Source organism: Colobus angolensis, unplaced genomic scaffold (assembly GCF_000951035.1).
Source record: "Colobus angolensis palliatus isolate OR3802 unplaced genomic scaffold, Cang.pa_1.0 Scaffold32, whole genome shotgun sequence".
In the NCBI taxonomy this organism is placed as follows: Eukaryota; Metazoa; Chordata; class Mammalia; order Primates; family Cercopithecidae; genus Colobus; species Colobus angolensis.
This window is the reverse complement of record NW_012116488.1, coordinates 4001754-4025308: the sequence shown is the minus strand read 5'-3', so window position 1 is coordinate 4025308 and position 23555 is coordinate 4001754. Positions and strand designations below refer to the sequence as shown.

At 46.4% G+C, this 23555-nt stretch overlaps 1 protein-coding gene across 3 annotated transcripts in view; it reads left to right on the top strand.

Annotated features, from left to right (window-relative positions):
* The window catches only part of PPP2R5C (protein phosphatase 2, regulatory subunit B', gamma), a 170539-nt gene that overhangs the window by 116534 nt on the left and 30450 nt on the right, over positions 1 to 23555 (top strand). For all 3 annotated transcript variants that reach the window (XM_011951453.1, XM_011951452.1, XM_011951451.1), the window contains 6 exons: positions 8290 to 8400; positions 9380 to 9472; positions 9555 to 9685; positions 15181 to 15240; positions 17948 to 18056; positions 19998 to 20051. In XM_011951453.1, the coding sequence (XP_011806843.1) occupies positions 8290 to 8400; positions 9380 to 9472; positions 9555 to 9685; positions 15181 to 15240; positions 17948 to 18056; positions 19998 to 20051 (558 nt within the window). The remainder of the gene's footprint in view (positions 1 to 8289; positions 8401 to 9379; positions 9473 to 9554; positions 9686 to 15180; positions 15241 to 17947; positions 18057 to 19997; positions 20052 to 23555) is intronic.

Below are 23555 nucleotides of genomic sequence, written 5' to 3'. Positions count from 1 at the left end.
AACTTCCCTTCTCAGTTGATTTATATCACGTTGGATACAGAGTATGTTGTTCTGCTATTCTAAAGCATTACTAAACTTTCTCATACCTTACTGCAAAAAGAAATCAGAGTACATGATAAAGCAAATATATTTGAATGTTAATGGTGAAATCTAGATGACAGCTATTCACTATAAAATTATTTCACCTTTATTGCACTGAAATTTTTCATCATAAAAACATTGGGAATACATCATTCAGAATCTATGCAAAACTAATCTTTGGCCCAGAGTAAATAAGAGCACTTCCAAATCCAATGTTATCTTTAAATGACACTAGTTGAATTGAATTATAACTATTATGAATCATTTCTTACATATAAATATTCTAAACTCAAAAAAATTTAAACTCAGGCTCAAAACTATAAATGATATATTTTCTTGCTTATCTGAAGTAAGATGATACTGTATATTGTTATGAAATTGTAGAAAATTAAAATATTCATTGTTTGAAAAGTTTAGACTAAATTTCCTTCATTAAGTATTCTACAAAGGTTTGTAAGTTTTTTGTTTTGTTTTGTTTTGTTTGTTTGTTTTTTTAATTTGAGATAGAGTCTTGCTCTGTCACCCAGGCTGGAGTGCAGTGGCACGATCTCAGCTCACTGCAACCTCCGCCTGCCAAGTTCAAGCAATTCTCTTGCCCCAGCCTCTGGAGTAGCTAGGATTACAGGCCTGCACCACCCTACTTGGCTAATTTTTGTATTTTTAGTAGAGACGGAGTTTTGTCATGTTGGCCAGGCTGTTCTTGAGCTCCTAACCTCAGGTGACCTGCCCACCTCAGCCTCCCAAGTGCTGGCTGGGATTACAGGGGTGAGCCACAGCTCCTCGCCTGTAAATTTTTATTTCCATATCTTTAACTGCTATTTAGGAACATATTTGAATAGATTGTAAAAATAGCAAGTTACTCAAAGTAAGAATTTTCAGTGTGGTTCTTTTCTTGACTGTCACATCATGGCATCTATTTGTAGGTGAAATCGATTCTTTGAAAGCAGCTCTTGCTGTGGAGGAAGCGCGAGGTGGATTTGTGGGAAGAAGCCTCGGCTTTCCCTTAGCCTCGCGTCACTGCTGAGTAACTCATTGTGCGCCGGGGAGACCTTAAACCAAGGACTTCCCAGCCACCCAGTCATACTTGAGATAAATATTCCAAAGAAAATGTACAGCATCGTGGAAGAGCTTAGAATTAGGGGCCCAATTAGGACTGTAATTACTTTGCAGCTGAGATGTAAAGGTTTAATGAGACATTTTTCACAGTTTCCAAGTAATTAATTGGTGTTGCAGTTAATAAGGTGACTGATGTGTGCTTTTCCCAGGATCCATTTCCTCTCAGCAAGTGTTTGAGGACCTCCTAGGTGCCAGGCACGGTGGTAGGTGCTGGGATTGCTGTACATTTATGTTCTCTAGATGACAGCTGAGTTCTGGCGCCATGAAAGCAGATTCAAACTCACTTTACAAATGGGGAAAGGGGTAGTTTCTCCCTTTTAAGAATGCTACTACAATTTTTACTCTTCTACCTAAATTTTAAGTTCAGTTCATTGAGTTCATCAAAACTTCAGTTTCAGATTGTGTCTACTTTTTACATTGCTTTGTGAAGTTCCATCTTTGTAATATGATGTCATCCCACATCAAAGGTTCCTCCGTTTATTCGGGCATTCTTCAATGCTTTTTATTAGAGTTTTCTGCTTTCTCCATCAAGGCCTTATATCTAGGTCAGTAATTCCCAGGCACTTCATAGTTTTTGTGTCTGGGTAGCTGGAGTCTTCGTCTCTGTTTCTTTTTTGTAATTGTTTAATTGTTAGTGGAGAGGTGGTTGCTGCTGGTTTCGTATTTTTGATATTTGCATGTGGTAGTCTAGTTGTGACAGTCTGTCTGTTGCCTCCGTTTTCCAGCTACATCATTTGCAAACAAATGACAATTTTGTGTTTAAAAATACATGTATTGTGAAGGGGCTTACACATTCTGCCCTTCCCAGAAATGTATCTCTTAGCAATATGACTTGTAGAACCTAACAGTTCTATCACGGGAGGAAGTGTTCTGCAGTAACTAATTTGGTCTTTGATGAATTCATTTGTTATAAATCCTGTTGAAATGAATAAAACAGAGAATAAATAACACAATAACCCTTGTGGTTTTGAACAGAGAACTGTAAATAATCAAACCTTTCTTTCCTGTTGCCTCTAAAGTTAGACTATCAGTGTTTTGTTTTTTTTGAAATGTATCCCTTCATGTCTTAAAATTTTTATATGTTACACTGCTGCAGTTATGGCATAAATATTTTATTACTTCACTCATTGGTAATGAATGATAACACATACAGAAAGGCTGCATGATATTGCTGAATTGTAAGAATTTTTTGTAAAGTTGCTTCTTGGGCCATTCTAGTTTACATCTAATTTAATAAATTTAGCAATTTGGAGAACATCTGCGGGTCTGATGTAAGTACTGAAAGTGGAAGTGTCAGGGAGGCAGCAGAAGCAGGTGCTTCCTGAGATTAACCAGAGTCGGTCCTGGCACAGATGGGGCTGTGTGAATCACATGCAGACATACGTGTGCACTCACGTGCGTGCCTTTATTTTCGTGTGCAGGTCAGTCACAAACATTTGGGAAGTGCTGTGTAATGCTAACTGTTCGTGCATAATGTTTTCCCATTTAGTAAGTGCTGTTGCATGCGTTTTCCGTGATTCTCACTACAGCCCAATGCAAAAAATAAAAAAAAGGATTTACCTTTTTTTTTTTTTTTTTTTTGAGATGGAGTCTCACTCTGTTGCCCAGGCTGGAGTGCAGTGGTGCAGTCTCGGCTCACTGCAACTTCCACCTCCAGGGTTCAAGTGATTCCCCTGCCTCAGCCTCCCGAGTAGCTGGGACTCCCGGCACCCACCACCACACCCAGCTAAGTTTTTTGTTTTTAGTGAAGATGGGGTTTCACCATGTTGGCTAGGCTGCTTTTGAACTCCTGACCTCAAGTGATCCACCCACCTCGGCCTCCCAAAGGCTGGAATTACAGGCATGAGTCACCACGCCTGGCCTTTACCCTTTCCAACAGAGGAGAAAATTGAGGCTCAGGCAGGCTGTTTGTTCTGAGGTCCTTCTTCTAGGTGGGAAGAGGATGTGGAGCGACTGTTTCCATGAGGCTGTGCTGCCTTTCTTGGGCAGCGTGATTCTGCGTCCTTACCTCTGGGTGTCACTGGATCCGTAGGTCTCATTTGAGAGATCACAGTGAACCTGTGTGCTGCACAGAAGACCCAGTACTCCTTAGACCTCAGAGTTTCTTTGGTGTTGACTGCATGACGTTGATGTCTTCCCTGTTTCCTCAGACCAGATCCATGCGTCCAGGTAGCATGGCAGTGACATTTGCACACGGACATCAGCACCCCGGGTTTCTGTACCTGAGGCTCCTGCCCCTGATTTGCCCCTGAAGCTTTTGTGCTAAGAAATGTTGCTAGGTTAGAAACCCGAGAATAATTTGAGGTGATACACTGTATGCTTTCTGTTCCTTTTCCCCCCAAAATATTACTTTTTATTTAATCTGTTCTAGAGATGTGTACTAAATTAATGCAGTGTAATATGGTAAGAAAAGTGTGTAGAAGTTAGAAGTGCAAGATTTTTTTCCTTACACATGAGAAATGACTTTCAATCGATCAGAATTGGCTGGAATGAACCTTCCCGGACGTAGCTTGGTCATCAGTCAAGGACGTCGTATCAGTCTGCTCAGGCTGCCATAAGAAAACACCACAGACTCAGTGGCTTAAACCACAGAAATGTATCTTCTCTCCATTCTGGAGGCTGGCAAGTCTGAACTCCAGGGTGTAGCAGGGTTTGTTCCCTGCTGAGGGCCTCTTCCTGGCTTGCAGACGGCCACTATGCCTTCCGGTGGCCTTTGCTCTGAGCAAGTGCAGAGAAGGCGAATGCGAGCCTTCCACTATCCCTCCTTACAAAGACACTAATCCTGGAGGGCCAGGGCCCCCCCTTATGACTTCATTCACCCTTCATTGTTTTCTTTGAGGACCCATCTCCAAATCCAGCCACACCAGGGTTTAGGTCTTTAACATGAATTTGAGGAAGGGAGGCCACAACCATTGAGTCCGTGACAGATACTGAAGAGAGGACATTGTGTTAAGAGCAAACTATGTGAGCCGCCTTACAAGCCCTCAGCTCAGCATCAAGCATTCAGTGAGTGTGCAGGTGTTTGAGACGGGGCCTGACTGCTGGGCTGACTGTCACTGTGCGGGAGAGCTTCAACTGGAAACCCTAATCACTAGCTTTCCTGCTCGTAGAAACCACCAGTTTACTTCGGAATCTCAGCTGCCTGGGTGCCTCAGACAGGGCTGTCCAGAGAAACAGCAGGAGAGACAGACTGAGATCTCAAAGACTTGCCTTCTGCAGTGGGTGAGTCCAGCGGGCAGGTCTGGACTCCACGGACGGGCAGCGGGCAGGAGACTTGGCCGTGGCGGACGCTGCAGGCCACAGGTGGACTCTTCTCAAAGAAGCCACAGTTTGGGCCTCACGGGCTTCTCAGCTGACTGGTTGAAGCCCCCACATTCTCAAGGGGGATCGCTACTTGAAGTCCATTGATTCTTGGTGTTAACCACATCTGTAAAATGCCTTTACAGCAACACCCACAGCAGTGTTTGGACAGCTGGCCACTGTGACCTAGCCAGGTTGACACATACGGCCAGCTGGCACAGTAGGGGACATTTTACTTTTTTTCAGTTATCGCCTTTAACCATGATGGGTGCAATCACACTTTCCTGACCCTAAATATATCTGGGGCAAGTTGGTTAACTTTTCAGTAATCCCTGTTTGCAGAAATCCAATCTAGGTTAAAGCTTTCATCTCAGACCCTCTCCAAATGGCATCTAAACTGCACCCCAGGCAGCCTGGCCAGGGAAGGACGTGCCATGGGAGAGGAGACGAAGCAGGGTTGGCTCCTTCTTGCCCACCCTTCCCCAGGGCTTTGAGCAGAACCTGGAGCAGAGGGGAAGGGCAGCTGCCTGTTCTTCTGCTCACTTGCTACCTGTGGCCTTGGCCAGAATGGTGGTCGCTTCCTCTGTGGCATGTCTGTGGCTCTGCGGCAGCAGGCGTCTTCCAGAGGGACAGCTGTTCCCTCTCCCCCGAGACCTACAGCCTCCTCTCTGGGTGAGCTGACTTCCCTCTCCCTTGGCAGCTTCCTGGGTGGTGTGGCCCCACAGCTCCTGCTCTGGCCTCTGTCTCCCAGAAACCTCAGAAGTGGCGGCCCTGCTTTCCTTCCAGGCACCATGGTTCCTCAGGCCCTGATGTCACAGGCTGTTCCCAGAGTCTCCTGCCAGGCATAGTCCTGTTCACAGATTCCTCTGCCACCCAGAGTTCATGCCCAGGCTCCGCCCTCTCCACACTGTGCTCCGCTCCTGTCGGCACCAGGCAGGGCTCACAGCTCTAACCCACCGAATAACAAAGTGCCATCTCCCGTACCTGAAGGTGACCCTGTCCTGTGGGTGGCTGAACCCTGACCCCAATCTTTTGGCTTTGAGAAAGAGGATAGAAAACCTCAGTTCACGAATGCCACACTCCCTGTAGGGGCTAAAGACTCAATTCAGACTTTCCTCTCTCTACCCTTCATGGCCCTAGAAGATATGGAGAGCTTCGGCAGTGGCTGCTGCTGACAGGACCAGTTCTGTTACGTCTCCACACACCGTGGGAGGAGACGGCGGCCCGCCCAAAGTGTGTGTGTGGCCTTTCCTTGGTAGTTGAGCTCTTAGCATCTGCTTGTTCATATCTGTGGGCTTTGGGGTCAGGGTGCCAGGAGCGGCAGACTAGTCCCCTGTCTGCCCCGAGTGCCTGTGGGCCAGCGACTGAGGCAGGACCGTCCACCTGGCAATCACTGTTCTTTGGGAGGCTCCTTGCAGTGTGACCTGTACACACATCAGCTTCACAGAGGAGGGGACAGTCCCTGGAGAGTAGAAATTGCCAGAAATCATACACCAGTGAGAGTCAGACTAACTCTTGGTTTTAGATTGCAGACTTTTTTCTTTGTACCTGTGTCTCAGGAACATTACTCATACTTTTACTAATAAAAGTATTTTTAATTAGTTGTTTCTGGCTTTTCAGCCCCTTTTTTCATCCCTGCGTTTCTACACTATCCGTGAAGGCCATTACAGGTGGTCTTTACGTCAGCTCCCCTCTGAGATGACACAGAGAACAAGCTCAGATGCTTGATGCTCAGAGCTTTTATCGCTGATGACTTTCTGAAAAATGATATTAAAGTTTGGAGTTCAGTATCAATACCAGTAAAGAAGGTAAGAAACAGGCAGGTGCGGTAGCTCATGCCTCTAATTCCAGTACTTTGGGAGGCCAAGGCAGGAGGATTGCTTAAGCTCAGGAGTTCGAGACCAGCATGGGCAACATAGTGAGTTCTTGTCTCTGCAAAAAATAAATAAAATTAGCAGAGCATGGTGGTGCATGCTGGTAGTCCCAGCTACTTGGGAGGCTGGGGCAGGAGGATCGTGTGAGCCCAGAAGTTGGAGGCTGCAGTGAGCGATGATGGCCACTGTACTCCAGCCTGGGCAGCAGAGCGACGCCCTGTCTTTAAGAGGAAAAAAGAAAAAGAAAGGAAGAAACAACAGTGGTAACATTGAGTATTAACTTGGTCTTTACAAGACTGGGTGTCTAAAGCAGCCAAGTTTGCCCTGGACTCTCTAGAAACGTCTTCTCATTGTTGTCGTAGAGTCCGATTTTAATCTTTTAGTCAAAGTTTTTAATTTTGTGCTTCTGAGAGTGGTGGAACTGGGGCTTTTTGTGATCACCTGTAAGAGCCATTCACCAGAGCCCAGTTATATAACTGGCATATGATCCGTTCAGAGATTCAGTAAGGTAACCAATCATATTTAGGCTTAGTACAAAAGAGGACTGGGCACGGTGACTCACACCTGCAATCCCAGCACTTTGGGAGGCTGAGGGGCGCGGATCATTTGAGGTCAGGAGTTCGAAACTGGCCTGGCCAGCGTGGTGAAACAGTGGTGAAATCCCGTTTCTACTAAAAATACAAAAATTTACCACTCATGGTGGTGCACACCTGTAATTCTAGCTACTCAGGAGGGTGAGGCACAAGAATTGCTTGAACCCAGGAGGCAGAGGTTGCAGTGAGCCGAGTTTGCACCACTACACTCCAGCCTGGGCCGCAGAGGGAGACAGTGCCTCAAAAAATAAATAAATAAATAAATAAATAAATAGTACAGAATAAAAATAGGTTATAAATGTATGACATGGAAACACTAATCTTTTCTGTTTATGTCACTGATCTGTCAGTCTGTGTTATACAAGTCCAAACAGACTGAGAGAAATCTAACAGCCCATGCCTGGACGCACAGCCATGCTGCCCCTAACAATCCTCTGCCCCTGAGCAGTCCTTTCTCTGGAAATGATCCTAGCTTTTGACTCAGAGGTCGTCCCACCCTGCCTGTTGCTTTCCTCGTCGTTGCAGATTGCAGAGGGTGTTGGTGCCATTGTAACACGGTTCCTCCCTGCGTCATGCAGCCCTTGCTGTTTCCGGCATTTTCAGCTGTGAATCTCTGCTGTGTCCTTCTTCATCTCGTCCCTTTCTTACTCGCATTTTGAACGTTCTCCTTGCTCTTGCACCCACTGGATAGTGGAAGACCTCAGAAGCCATCACTGTGCCATCAGCTTTTGTTGGTGTTGGTTGTCATTTAAAGTTTGACAGTCAAGAGTTCAAATGACTTTGGTGGTCAGCTTTCATGCTCACCTGTCCAAAGTGACGTTTCCTGCTGCAGTTCTGATCCAGGCTCTCTTTGAGGACCCACACGGCTTCTGCGTTTTGAGGATATGGAGGAGCTAAGTTACCACGGGAAGCGGCTACTGTTAGAATTACCTAAGACTTGGCCGGGTGCGGTGGCTCAAGCCTGTAATCCCAGCACTTTGGGAGGCTGAGACAGGCGGATCACGAGGTCAGGAGATCAAGACCATCCTGGCTAACACGGTGAAACCCTGTCTCTATTAAAAACTACAAAAAACTAGCCGGGCGAGGTGGCAGGCGCCTGTAGTCCCAGCTACTCGGGAGGCTGAGGCAGGAGAATGGCGTGAGCCCGGGAGGCGGAGCCGGCAGTGAGCTGAGATCCGGCCACTGCACCCCAGCCTGGGTGACAGAGCGAGACTCCGTCTCAAAAAAAAAAAAAAAAAAAAAAAGAATTACCTAAGACTTTTTAAAATGTTCTCTGTCCATATTTTAAATGCCCTGGTTGTAATTATAGAATATGTGGATTTTAGTTTGCAGTTAACATGTTTCGAACATTACCACCTTCCTCCAATCCTACGGGAGCAGAATTTGACCCAGAGGAAGACGAACCAACGTTAGAAGCAGCCTGGCCTCATCTACAGGTATTGGACTCTGGGGTGAGCAGAATCAGAGGGCACCAGTGATGCATGGGGGTAGCCTGGGGTCCACAGGCGCACAGGTCTGGGCAGATGGACCTCTCCTCCTCAGTAGCATGGTCCTCGCAAACCCATACATACAAGAAGAATATTTCAGCAGAATAAAGTGTGTGTGTTTGACCACTTTACACAGCCAGTGAAGATGTGGAATTGTCGGTGTGCTCTCAGTGAAAATGGCCACTTTGTTGATGGCCGTTGAATTCAGGCTCAGAGGTCCTAAGCCGACAGTCTCCCAGTTTTTGGGAGACTCATATTTAATGTGTGCCTGCTGGGCCCCCAGGTCCCACGCCGGCCACTGCCTTTCCCCAGGGCATTTGTAAGGCAGAAGGGTGGCTGGCAAGGAGGCACCAGGGTCAGCGAGAGCAGAGCAGGAGCCAGGCATGCGAGTGGGAGGGCCATCCACCCGTGACAGGCCTCCCACGCTGTCCTACCCAGTATGTCTGCACGGGGAAAGAATTGTCCCAGCTCCAGGAAGTCACGGTTCAGGGTCCACATCTTAGGGCCCTCTTACCTGCCAGCCCCAGAGTTCCTATGCATTTGGTTGGCTCTGTGCCTTGGCATTTTGGGACACTCCTGGGCGACAGGCTGCAAATTCCCCCCCCCCCCACAGAGTTGGGTCATGGCCTGGTTTGTGGCATCTGTGCCCTGTAGTCTCTGAACAGTGTACTGATGTACTGATGACATCAACCATAGAGATCATTTTGTTTAAATGCCGTTTAAGCGTCTGTGGGTCTCACCAAATAAAATAGTTACATCGCCATTTATCATTAAATTAAGCCATGTAATTTAGCATTAATTCTGTAGATATGTGGCTTTAAGAGGCTAATATTGTTGCAGATCAGTAAAGATTCAATTCCTGGTATATTTTAATCTCCGTTCAATAAAATCTCATGTTATTTGACGCGTTGTTGTTTTTTTCTCCTAGCTTGTTTATGAATTTTTCTTAAGATTTTTAGAGTCTCCAGATTTCCAACCTAATATAGCGAAGAAATATATTGATCAGAAGTTTGTATTGCAGGTAAGGTACAAATTAGCTGACACTCTGAAAGCCCTGACAGAGTGGTGACAGCCAGCCACTAAGTGTCTTTTTCTTCTCAAAGCTTTTAGAGCTCTTTGACAGTGAAGATCCTCGGGAGAGAGATTTTCTTAAAACCACCCTTCACAGAATCTATGGGAAATTCCTAGGCTTGAGAGCTTACATCAGAAAACAGATAAATAATATATTTTATAGGTAAGTCACATGTGGATGGCGTTGTCCTCGGATGTGGTGATGCTCACTTCCCCACTCAGTGCTCCCCCACCCCATCGTCTCCTCTGACAGGACTCAGCACGTGGAGGGGGTTTCTCAAAGCCTGTCTGTCATGTGCAGGTGGACCCCCTCGTGTACTGTGTGCAGTGGGCCGGCTGGGCTCATCCTCCCTGCCTCCCTCCCCTCTCCCCACAGCTCCCTCCTGAGCCACCAGGCTCCCCAGCGCCTCACCCTGGGTCCCTCCATCGTTCCTGTTTCTACTGAAAGGTCTAGTTTCCCGGAAATGTGGATAAATTGGTTCCATCCAACCGCACTGTGTTAGTGAAGTTTCTCTAGAAGGGCAGGACTCATAGGATAGATGAATATATGAAGGGGAGTTATTAGGAGAATTGACTCATGCGATCACAAGGTGAAGACCCACAATAGGCCGTCTGCAAGCTGAGTCCCAAAACCTCAAAAGTAGGGAGGCGGACAGTGCAACCTTCAGTCTGTGACCGAAAGCACAGGAGTCCCTGGCAAACAACTGGTATAGGTCCAAGAGTCCAGAAGCAAGAAGAACTTAGAGTCCAGTGTTCAAGGGCAGGAAGCGTCCAGCACAGGAGAAAGATGGAGGCCTGAAGACTCGGCCAGTCTAGCCCTTCCACGTTCCTCTGCCTGCTTTATTCTGGCTGCACTGGCAGCTGATTAGATGGTGCCCACCTAGATTAAGGATGGGTCCACTGACTCGAATGTTAATCTCCTTTGGCAACACCCTCACAGACACACCCAGGGACAATACTTTGCATCCTCCAATCCAGTCAAGTTGACACTCATGTCTGCCTCTAAGGCACCTGACTCCAGGATGGTGCAAGGTAGTGCAAGGTAGTGACACATCCTGGTGATGATGGGGACGGTATGACGGTGTCTTTCTGTGAGATAAGAGCATGAGCAGGTCCTACGCAGCCTCACTGCAGGGCCAGGGTGTGGACAGAGCATGGGCCATGGCCTGGAGAAGGGGCCAGGTGTCAGTCACGGCCAACGCAGACCTCAGGGTCCTTTCTTAGTCACCGTGACCAAGCACGGGAAAAGAACAGGGGCATCTGAGACAGATCGCAGATGAGAACCCCCCCTGCCGAGACCCACAGCCCCAGCCCTTCCTATCCCTTGCTGGGATCCCATGTCGGGAGCACCCCGCCCTACCCCTCTGCGGTCATTAGGGTCGCATTCCCTCCCGGCCTCCACACCCGATAGGGCATTTGGGCATGAGAGCCTTTGACTCTGTGTGTGGCTTTCCTCTGAACTCCTTCCAAGTTCCCCACATCTCATTTATAAAATGGAGCCCGGCGCTGGGCATAGCCCAGACCTGACACATTAACTGTAACAGAGAATGGCGTCACTTTCCTAAATGTTATGTTTCTAGTTTATGTTTCTTGGTAGCATGATTCCTTTTCAACAAGATCATTACTTGCCTGGTATGCTTATCTATGAAAACATAATATGCATGATTTAATTAACATACAACAGGTCTAATTTAAATTTCAGTCATCTTGACCTAAAATTAAAGCTCTACCTATTTCTGTTTTCTTAATCCTGGTAGGTTTTGTTCAGATAGCAGAATCACAAATCTATTGAACACCTGCATTTAAGAAGTAGAAAATGTTTCATACCTTAACCTTACAAAATACTTAAACAGATTAGTATTCAAAAGTTATTACACATGATTTAGTTCAGTTCTCACTAAAGGTTTGGTGCTAGAGTATGGCATTTGTGTCTTTGTGCATGCTTTAATAATCTTTTCTGTAATTGTCCTGATATGTGCAATCAAAAGCAAGCATGCTATCTAGATTCCATCATTGATTTGGGTCCTCATTGTCAGTACCGCTACCTCCTCATTTCATGTGAGAAAAAAATAAGAAAGATCTTGAGAGATGCATTCAGCTCGTCTCAGTTTTTTTTTTTTTTTCCCCCCCTTTTCTTTTCTCTTTTTCTAAGGCAGGGTCTCACTCTGTCACCCAGGCTGGAGTACAGTGATGCTATACTCCATAGCTCACTGCAGCCTTAAACTCCTGAGTTTAAGGGATCCTTCTACCTCAGCTTCCCAAGTAGCTGGGACTACAGATGTGTGCCACCACATCTGGCTAATTTTTAAAATTTTTGTAGAGATGGGGATCTCACTGTGTTGCCCAGGCTGGTTTCAAACTCCTGGCCTCAAGTGATCCTCCTGCCGGAGCCTCCCAAAGCACTGAGATTGCAGGTGTGAGCCACCACACCCAGCCAGCTCATGTAAGTTCAATATAGTACAGCTGTGTCTTTTAAGAAAAAAACATTTTGAACATATTTGGTTCAACTTAATTGAAAATGTAAATATCAGGTTGCTGTTTATTTCTATAGTTTCTCATTATCGTCAGCTTAAGTGTGAGTTAAACGGTGCTGTCCATAACCCGTGGTACCTGCTCTGGCACACAGTGGGACCTGGAGGCTGGGCGGGCAGGGCAGTGTGCCATTCCTTCTCTTGCTGCATAACCAGCCATGGGTCATGCACCGTCCTCACCCTGGCCCTGCAGCGAGGCTGTGCAGCACCTGCTCATGCTCTTATCTCACAGAGAGATGCCATCAGACTGTCCCCGTCATCGCCAGGATGTGTCACTATCTCACACCATCCTGGAGTCAGGACCCGCCCCCAGCTCAGTGGCTTCCGTCAGCATGGTCCATCACTCCTCGTGATGCTGTCATCTGCGCTGGGCTCATCCAGACGGTTCTGCTCCGTGGCGTGTGCTGGGGCCGGAGGGTTCCCGGGGGCTGCTGAGCAGGTCCCCACGCTGCCTCTGTGATGCCTTGAGCTCCTCCAGGTTGTGGGAGTTTCTAGAGCCATGGCCACATCCAAGAGGGGAGAAGCAGGACCCCCAGTCCTCCTAAGAGTTTGGCTTGAAACTGGTGTAGAGTGACTTCTGCCCTTTGTATTGGTCAAAGCAGGGCACAAGGACAGCCCAGCTTCAGAGAAATAAGTAGAATAATAAGTAAATAAGAAAGAAGTAGAATAAGAGGTGTTCAGGAGTCACTTCTACCCTTTGTTCTGGCCTCACCTCTTCCCATGAGGCCAGAACACATCATACAGGCAGGAAAGGCATTTAGAATCCCTTCTGGAGACTTCTATAGCCAGCAGGTTCCCAGCTCAGTGTCTGGGGGGTCTGATTCCCTTTCTGCTGAAAGAGTGAGAAACACTCTTGCTGGCTCCCAGGGATCTCTGTTTCCCTCCCATGGTGTCCCTGTTTGTCTTCTGCTGGAAAAGGAAGAAGGAAAAGAACTGTCCTTATTTTCTCTTTCTTCTGCCTACTTGAAAGCAGGTTTAAAAAATTAGAAATTAAGAATTGATCAGTAAGAATGTAGTAACATTGATTTAGGAAAACAAAATGGCTTATAACAGCAAGCCATCCTTATGTAAATGTTACAGCTGATGGAGCTAGACCAGAAGGGGTTCAGGGCTCTTTGCCTCAGAGGGGCCCAGAGCACAGCTCTCCAAGGCCCATGCGAGAGGAATAGTAAACTGAAGCCGCACGGCTGCAGTGTGTGCAAAGGGAGCCTGCAGGGTGAGTTTAGTAAATTAAAGCGCCTCTCAGTGTAGACACACACACTGACTTCTGCTTGGGCGCAGCTTCCAAGCCTCAGGGTAGGTGCAGGCTCAGGGACACCAGGGGAGAGCATTTTCTGTTTCTTGTCATGGCACCACTGTCGTTCCTGTCACCCACGGCACCAAGGTTTGCCCTCGTGACGTTTCTCCCTCACCCTCAGGCTTTGGTCACATGCGTTGCTGTGCTGCTGCGTCTCGCTGCTAAAGGTTCTGCTTTCTGGCGGCTGCAAGAGCAGATCTCAGGTTTTTTTGTTTTGTTTTGTTTTGTTTTGAAACAGGGTCTCTGTTGCCCAAGCTGGAGTGCAGTGGTGCCACCTCAGCTCACTGCAACCTCCATCTTCCAGGTTCAAGTGATCCTCCCACCTCAGCCTCCCGAATATGTGGGATTACAGGCATATACCACTATGCCCGGCTAATTTTTATATATTTAGTAGAGATGGAGTTTTGCCATGTTGGCCAGGCTGGTCTCGAACTCCTGACCTCAGGTGTTCTGCCTGCCTCGGCCTCCCAAAGTGCTGGGATTATAGGCATGAGCCACTGTGCCCGGCCAGATTTCAGTTTTTCTAAGCTGGCCTTCCACCCTCTCCACGCATCTTGCCCACCCCACTCCACATCACAAACCTTTGTTCCAGCCAGAGTTCTTCTCCCTCTCCACAGTGCCGTTTTTTTTTTTTTTAATCTGTTAAAATCCTCCTTCAGGATCCAATTCAAGCACCACCTCTCAGTGCATTCTGATCGTTTGGGAACATAGAAATGTTAAGACCCATTCTTCAAAAATATTTCACGCCTGTGGATGTTAAGGTCACGGTCACACTATTTCATTTGTTTCAAACAAAGTGAATGAAATTTCAGAGTTGAATTTTTTAATCTTCTCAAACTTATTTTTGACTTAGAGCTGTCTCTAATCAAATGGTTTTCATCTGATGGGCAGGATCTTTCAGACCCTCTCACTTCATGCAGGGTACCCTCCGTGGGCTGCTCTAGACCAACCCCAGGTGCACAGGGCTTGGGGCGGGAGAGATTTCTTTGTTTCTGTAGGACCCCTTTTCGGGGAGGACATTTTCCTGTTTCCTGACATGTCCCTGTTCCCTCTCCTTGTCCCCAGTTTATTCAGCAGACGTGTTTTCATCATCAAACAGATGCCAGGCTTACTCCTAGTCCCGGGAACAGAGTCACGAGAAGTCCTTGGCCCTGTCTTCGCGGTGGCCCCATCTGGAGGGAGACGGGCTGGCACAGAGGGTGGGGTGCATGTCCCGGGGGTCCCCTAGAGGCAGGCGCAGTGGACAGAGACATCTCAGAGGAAGGGAGCTGGGTCTATCGCAGATGAGTGCTTCAGAAAGATGGCACCTGAGGCAGCACCGAGGATGTGTGGGTGTCAGTGGGAAACTGGGCAGGTAGAATAAGAGGTGTTCAGGAATCACTTCTGCCCTTTGCAGGAACTGTGCTAAATATTGCAGGCTTGAAAATTAAGACATTGGCTTATGTTGAAATACGGCAAAAACGTAAGATGGATTAATGAATGAGTAAGAGATGGATGAACAGATGTGTATGTGATCAAGCAGATTGGAGCACATTGCTCGTGGTCCAATCTGGGTGTTGAAATGGGTGTTCACTGTAGAATTCTTCCAGTTTTCCTAGATGCTTGAAATTTTTCAAAATAAAATATTGAGAAAAAAATTTGTGCCAGACCTGCCCTTGAGGCATTTACAGCTGCAGGCCTCGAGGAGTTTCTTTGGTTCCTGACGGGCTGTGCGTTTGCACAACAAGCAAATGCTGCTTGTTGCCTGGCTCCGTGGCTCCCCCTAGGGCATGGTTTTCTTATTCACGTTAGTTCAGTGTCCAATTCTAATTGGAAAATTGTTTTTTCTAGGTTTATTTATGAAACAGAGCATCATAATGGCATAGCAGAGTTACTGGAAATATTGGGAAGGTAAGCCTCTGCGTTATGGGTAGCAAACGACTGTAGATGGAATTTATACCAGAGTGATCCATTTCATTGAGTTCGGCTGCCCCCTTTAAAGCAAGGCAGTTTAAACCATTCTCTAAAAGAATTCAAGTAAAATTTCACTTAAAGCAGGAGTTGGTGAGCTCTTAGATTAGAACATGCCAAATGACAAATCTCTCCCATTTTTATGGGTTCTGTACGTAGATTCTGCTTCGTATACCTCAGTATCATTACTATGGAAACACAGTTCCAGTTATTTCCTCAAGAGCAATGTTAAAAATAGTTACCTAAGAAGGTTTATATTAGAAGCTTGGAAGAAGAATAGTTTGTGCATTTGGGGTATCATGTAAATGCTAATATTTTCAATTACTTTGGGTTTTTATATGTATATTTATAAAATAATTAACATTTCAAAACTTTCATCATCTTTATCCAAGTAAAGTTTTTACTCGCCTTTTTTTTTCTTTTCTTTTTCTTTTTGAGACTCTTGCTCTGGCACCCAGGCTCGAGTGCAGTGGTGCAATCTCAGCTCACTGCAGTCTCTGCTTCCCTGGTTCAAATGATTCTGCTGCCTCAGCCTCCCGAGTAGCTGGGACTACAGGTGCCCACCACCATGCCTGGCTAATTTTTGTATTTTTAGTGGAGATGGGGTTGTTCCTTGTTGCCCAGGCTGGTCTCGAACTCCTGGCCTCAGGTGATCTGCCCGCCTCACCTCCCAAAGTGCTGGGATTACAGGCATGAGCCACCAGGCCCAGCCACTTTTATTTAATTGATAACCCGTAGATTTTTTATTAGACCTTCTAACCCATTGTTTGCCAGAGTTCCTCAGGGTCCCATGGCTAGTAAGTGTGGAAGTGCTTTTTCCTGCACCTTTTTAGGGAAGTAGTGTAGATGGGCAGTTCAGGGTTCTCAGCAGTCTGTGGTGGAGAAGCCTGGCACTCTGGGTGGATCTAGTGACTCCCTGCACCTCCTGAGCACAAGACTCTCTTCTCACAGTGGATCAGGTCCCGCCCAGTAGTTCTGAGAAAAGCCATTCTTGCCATTTTAGATGTAATTTGAAAAAATGTCCCCGTTGACAATTCTACTTTTAGTTTAGACAAACTTGGGTGGGGTTTCTCCTGAGTGCAGTGCAGTGAGTGGTGAAGAGGATGCCTCTTGCAAGATGTGTGACTGTGGGCAGGTACTTATAAGACGGGAGAATCGTCACATTTCCCTCCTAGGTTGTTGCAGGGACCAGAACACTGGATGACGTGTGTTACACAGCCCGCCACGCTGCGTGCATAGGGCCCCTGTGTGCATAGGGCCACCGTGCAGCTCCCGCCGAGAGACTGATTAGTTTTATCCTTCTTCCAGAAGAGGTTGAGCCTGCGGGTGGCCCTGTGAGTGAGCACACCCTCCCTGATGGGCCGCTCCAGGCTCGCCCTTCCCGCATTGCCCGCTATGCCGAGCAGAGTGAATAATGGAAGACCAAGTTAGAGACAGCTCTGTCTACTTCTGCAGCTCAGTGGCAGTAACTTCTGTTTGCCTAATTATAAAACCAAGACAATAAACTAGTTGTTTGAGACAAAAACTTTGCTTTGGAGGCTCTAGGTAGGACCCCCTTTTCATGCACAAGGGAACAGCTTTCTAACTGAGTTTTGTTTTTGTTTTTGTTGTTTTGTTTTTCTTTTTGTGTGTGAGGTGGAGTCTAGCTGTCGCCCAGGCTGGAGTGCAGTGGCTGGATCTCAGCTCTCCGCAAACTCCACCCCCCAGGTTCAAGCAATTCTCTGTCTCAGCCTCCCGAGTAGCTAGCATTACAGGAGCCTGCCACACCTGGCTAATTTTTTGTGTTTTTAGTAGAGACGGGCTTTCACCGTCTTGGCCAGGCTGGTCTTGAATTCCTGACCTCAGGTGATCCGCCCACCTCAGATTCCCAAAATGCTGGGATTACAGGTGTGAGCCACCGCACCTGGCCCTGGTTTTTAACCAGCCCTCATCCAGTATCCACTGGGTCTGTGTTAACCAGCATTAGAATAACGTACCTGAATTACTCCAGGCAGCAAGAATTCCTACAGATGGATAAGGCTGAGGGGAGGTGCTGGGTGGGGGGTCCCGCGTGAACTGTCCCATCTTCCTGGCCTGTTTAGAGAGGAAGATTTTGCCACCGGGGCTCCTGCTGTTGAGCCAGCCTCCTGCTGTTCTGGGTAACACCTGTAAACCCAGAGTGTTTAAATTATGTAGTTACAAGGATAAAAATAACTATGCTTCCTCATAGGCATTTAATATTTTTAAACTTTTTGCTGATATCCTCTTTTTTCTGATACACACACATATACACACACACATATGTATATATATAGGAAGAATCCTCGGATTTCCCTCGTAGGCTGTTGCGGGGACCGGAGCGCTATGTAAAGGGTTCCACAGTCCCCTGTGTAGGAGCTCACTACACTACCCAGGCTAGGGAACAGTGGCTCTTCACAGGTGTCATTATAGCACACTACAGCCTTGAACTCCGGGCTCAGATGATCCTCCCGCCTCAGCCTCCCAAATTAGCTGGGGCACAGGTGCATGGCAACATGCTTGGCTACGTATATTTTGCCTGCTGAGTTTTGATGGTGAAAACAACAAAAATTGAAAGAAAAACAGCAAGGTGTTTGTTTAAAACCTGGAATTTGTAAATGTTCAAACGGAATAAATGTTCTTTTTACAGTATAATTAATGGATTTGCCTTACCACTCAAAGAAGAGCACAAGATTTTCTTATTGAAGGTGTTACTACCTTTGCACAAAGTGAAATCTCTGAGTGTCTACCATCCCCAGGTAAGGGGCAGTGAGGAACTCTAGGAACACAGCTGTTGGCATTTGATCAGGATTGAATACAAGATAGTGAATCCAGCCTTGACTGAGAGTGCTTTCTTCTTTATACGACACTACTGACTTTGGTAACAAACTTCTGGTGATAATTGAAATAAGGGGATAAAGACAGATTCCTTTGAAGAAATTCAGAAAAATCTCTGTAATACAGAATTTTTCAGTTAGTTTTAAGCATGGAGAAAGGAGTAACTCTCTGAAAGGAGTCTAGAAGACTTCTGAGTGGAGTTTTTGTAGTGTAATCTAAAATTCGGCACCTTTAAGAGAAAAGCCTATATAGGTCCATGGCCAGTGAATGGCCTATGAAAACGTTTGTTTTTTTTGTTTTTTTTTTTGAGACAGAGTCTCGCTCCGTCGCCCAGGCTGGAGTGCAGTGGCGCAATCTCGGCTCACTGCAAGCTCCGCCTCCCGGGTTCACGCCATTCTCCTGCCTCAGCCTCCCCAGTAGCTGGGACTACAGGCGCCCGCCACCGCACCCGGCTAGTTTTTTGTATTTTTAGTAGAGACGGAGTTTCACCGTGTTAGCCAGGATGGTCTCAATCTCCTGACCTCGTGATCCGCCCGTCTCGGCCTCCCAAAGTGCTGGGATTACAGGCATGAGCCACCGCGCGCAGCGAAAACGTTTTTTAAAAAAATAAAGCTGCCTGTAATCCCAGCACTTTGGGAGGCTGAGGCGGGCAGATCACCTAAGGTTGGGAGTTCAAGACCAGCCTGACCAACATGGAGAAACCCATCTCTACTTCAAATACAAAACTAGCCGGGCATCGTGGCGCGTGCCTGTAATCCCGGCTACTCGGGAGGCTGAGGCGGGCAGATCACCTAAGGTTAGGAGTTCAAGACCAGCCTGACCAACATGGAGAAACCCATCTCTACTTCAAATACAAAACTAGCCGGGCGTCGTGGCGCGTGCCTGTAATCCCGGCTACTCGGGAGGCTGAGGCAGGAGAATCGCTTGAACCTGGGCAGCGGAGGTTGCAGTGAGCTGAGATCGCGCCATTGTACTCCAGCCTGGGCAACAAGAGTGAAACTCCGTCTCAAAAATAAATAAATTAATAAACAAAACTGTGAATTTTTAAAATTGTAGCAGTGTAAGTACAGCTGTACTGAAAAATTGGTCAGTAAGTGGTTAGTGGGCTGCATTTACCTAGATTTGATTTTCTTTCACTCTGTGGCTGCCGTCAGCGTCTTTGTTCCCTTTCGGCGGTCACAGGGCCAGGCACTGAGCAGGCGCGCCCCAGCACAGGTGCAGGGTGCACAAGGCTCCTTTCTGCCAGGCCCTACTTTCAGAGCTTGTGGTAGGAGCTAAATGACAAAAGGTATATTCTTTAATTGATTCTTCCTAGGAAATATTTATTTTCTCTGACTGCTCTTAACTGGTAATATCTTTGCATCCAGCCAGATTATCATATTAATTGTTGTACAAAAGAAATAGTTCAGAGATTTAAGATGGAACCAGATTTTAATTTGTTCTTCCCACTGTTAGGTGACTTGTTGATTGTAATCTCCACAAGGACCACAAGAAAATCCCATCATACTGGATTGCCTTAGTGGTAGTTAGACTAAGAAGACTGTTTCCTGATTTATTTTTCTTATTTTTATTTTTCAGCTTTCTGATCTATCACCAATTCATGGGCATTAGTGGTAATGCCCTTTAACATGAATGTTGAGCATTGCTCCTGGGGTCCCTCCCTGAAAGGCCCACTCAGAGCCTCCCGTGGGGCCTGCCGGGGGGTGGCACACCCTGGGGGCAGCATCATGATCACACGAGGGCTTTGTCTATCCTGTGGGTCCTTGTCTTGCTGTGGGAAGTTGTTGAACGACAATTCTAGAAGAAGCAGAGCAGCATTTCTGTGTTGAAATGGTAACACTCTTGCTCCTTTTACGTTGTAGCTGGCGTACTGTGTAGTGCAGTTTCTGGAAAAGGACAGCACCCTCACGGAACCGGTAAGTACTGTCACTGGCGCATCTTGTAAGATGTGTGTGTTTCACTAAATGCAAATATTACGACATCTTCACCAAATTGCCGTTGAGACTTTTTCATCTTAAATGGCAGTACTAATAAACAGGCTCATTTCGTTCATAGGTTATAGGTTTTCAAAGTATAGTCATTTTAATTGCAGGTTCCTTTATTACAGTGATTATTTTATGTGATGAGATTGCTGCCTTATCCCTCATCGCACTTTACTCTTTCGCACGTAAAACACTTGAGCGGTCGTGGACACTGAATTTTAGTGTGCAGTTCAGTAGTTTCACATCTGCTTGGTTTGACAACATATTGAACTGATTATGATGAGAGGAATTATAATTAGGGTTTGAAATTCTTGTACTGAAGAGGTTTTACCGTCTTGAAAATACTTCCCGGCCGGGCGCGGTGGCTCAAGCCTGTAATCCCAGCACTTTGGGAGGCCGAGACGGGCGGATCACGAGGTCAGGAGATCGAGACCATCCTGGCTAACACGGTGAAACCCCATCTCTACTAAAAAATACAAAAAACTAGCCGGGCGAGGTGGCGGGCGCCTGTAGTCCCAGCTACTTGGGAGGCTGAGGCAGGAGAATGGCGTAAACCCGGGAGGCAGAGCTTGCAGTGAGCTGAGATCCGGCCACTGCACTCCAGCCCGGGTGACAGAGCAAGAGAGCAAGACTCCATCTCAAAAAAAAAAAAAAAAAAGAAAGAAAGAAAATACTTCCCAAGTTACACTGTAACTGTTTTATGATCATTGAATCACAAGTGAACGTTAGATTACTGCTGTTCTGTGTGTGGATTTGAATTTTTTTTCAGCCTCCCTCAGTTTGTCAGAGGATTTGTAATCTTGTTTATTAAAAGTAAAAGGCTGTCATAGCCAGGGTTAACAGACATGTCAGGTGCCATTTAAACATTTAAATACATTTTTGAAGCAACTTTATTGAGATATAATTCACATACCATACAATTCACCCATTTAAAGAGTACAATTCAAAAATTTTTGATATGTTACATTTTGAATTTGTTTAAATAATGGTAAAATACATAAAACATAGAATTTGTCATTTTAACTGTGTTAAATGTACAATTCACCAGCGTTAATTACATTCATAATGTTGCGCAACCATCACCACTATTTCCAAAGCTTTGTCATCGTCCCAAACAGAAATTCTACCCATTACACAATAACTCCCCGTTCCCCTCCCTCTGGCCCCTGCTGACCTGTAATCTGCTTTATCTCTGAATTTGACTATTCTAGGTACTTTATATAAGGAGAATCATAGAATGCTTGTCCATTCACACCTGGCTTATTTCACTCAGCGTAATGTCTTCCAGGGTTCATCCTTGTGTTGCATGTCAGAACTTCATTCCTCATCATGGTTGAATGCTGTTCTACTGTGTGGATAGAACACATTGGGTTTATTTATTGTTTTCTCAGTGTACACTTGGGTTATTCCCACCTTTCAGCTATTGCGAATAATGCTGCTATTTGTATACTGGTGTACAGATATTTGCTATAGTCCCCATTTTCAATTCCTTTGGATATATATCCAGAAGTGGAATTACTGAATCATATGGTAATTGTATGTGTAGCTGTGGCACAAACCACCATACTGTTTTCCACAGCGACTGCCCTGTTTTACATTCCCCGCAGCAGTGCACAAAGGCTCCTGTCTCCCCGCATCTTCACCAATGCTTGCTGCTGCTGCTGCTGCTGCTGCTGTTGCTGCTGTTGTTTTCTTTCTTTCTATCTATCTATCTATCTATTTATTTTGGGGGGAGAGAAAGTCTCACTCTGTCACCCAGGCTGGAGTGCAATGGTGCAATCTTGGCTCAATGCAACCTCTGCCTCCTGGGTTCAAGCGATTCTCCTATCTCAGTCTCCCGAGTAGCTGGGATTACAGGTGCCTGCCCCCACGCCCGGCTAATTTTTGCATTCTTAATAGAGACAGGGTTTCACCATGTTGGTCAGGCTGATCTCAAACTCCTGACCTCAAGTGATCCGCCCACATCAGCCTCCCAAAGTGCTGGGGTAACAGGCATGAGCCACTGCACCTGACCTGTTGTTTTAATTATAGCCAGCCTAGTGGTGTGAAATAGTATCTTGTTGTGCCAGCCTAGTGGTGTGAAATAGTATCTTGTTGTGGTTTTGATTTGCAGTTCCCTAATGACTGATGATGTTAAGCATCTTTTCAGTGCTTACTGACCAAAATCTGTGTACCTTCTTGGCCTGGGTGTGGTGGCTCACTCCTGTAGTCCCAAAACTATGGGAGGCTGAAGCGGGTGAATCACTCGAGCCCAAGAGTTGGAGACCAGCCTGGGCAATATGGCGAAACCCCATCTCTACAAAAAATACAAAAATTAGCCAGGCATGATGGTGTTTGCCTGGGCAACAGAGTGAAACCCTGTCTCCAAAAAAAAAAAATTGTTTATCTTCTTTGCAGAAATGTCTATTTAAATCCATTGCCCATTTTTTAAATTGAGTTTGTTTTTTTTTTTTAATTATTTGAGTGTCAAAGTAAGGAATGTTAGGAACCAATTCAGACGTTTGAGTGCTCTTTTTTTTTTTTTTTTTTTTTTGTTGAGACGGAGTCTCGCTCTGTCGCCCAGGCTGGAGTGCAGTGGCCGGATCTCAGCTCACTGCAAGCTCCGCCTCCCGGGTTCCCGCCATTCTCCTGCCTCAGCCTCCTGAGTAGCTGGGACTACAGGCGCCGCCACCTCGCCCGGCTAGTTTTTTTGTATTGTTTTAGTAGAGACGGGGTTTCACCATGTTAGCCAGGATGGTCTCGATCTCCTGACCTCGTGATCCGCCCGTCTCGGCCTCCCAAAGTGCTGGGATTACAGGCTTGAGCCACCACGCCCAGCCGAGTGCTCTTTTAAAAGTCACTGTTAGACTAGAAAAGGTAGATCTTGTCACTCCTGGGCCCTTTCTCTCTTTCCCATTTCTCTTGTGACATTGTAATTTTTATAGTGCAATTGCATGAGAAATTCTTAACATTGAATTTCTGAGTAAAACTGGCTTTTGGGCTCTGCTTTCTTCTAAGCTTTTCAATTCTGTGTGTCGATTCCCTCCATTTCACTGACAAAATTCAAGAAGAGCTCTTGGCCTATGATGCAGAGGTAGCAGGGGCCACAGAGCCACGCGCTGGGCCCGCCGTGCCCTGCCAGGCCCTCGTGGAGGGCCACATCCCTGCATGCTCTCCCTCCGCCCCTAAATGCCTCCACCCCAGATTTTGGGGACCTCCCAAGGAAATGTACCAAATCTCATCACACTTCAGCATCAAGCATAGTCAAGGCTTAGGGTAAGGAGGTGTTATTTTTATCCTCCTTAACTAACTGAAGACATGTTTAGGTAGGAAAAAGAAAAATGAACAGTGTTAATAAAACTCATTGGGGATTTTTTTTTTAACTGTATTCTCTCCAGTGGTTACATGCCTTAACTCTTCTGCCTATATTTGAGGTCTTCTCCAGACTGAAGGGTGACA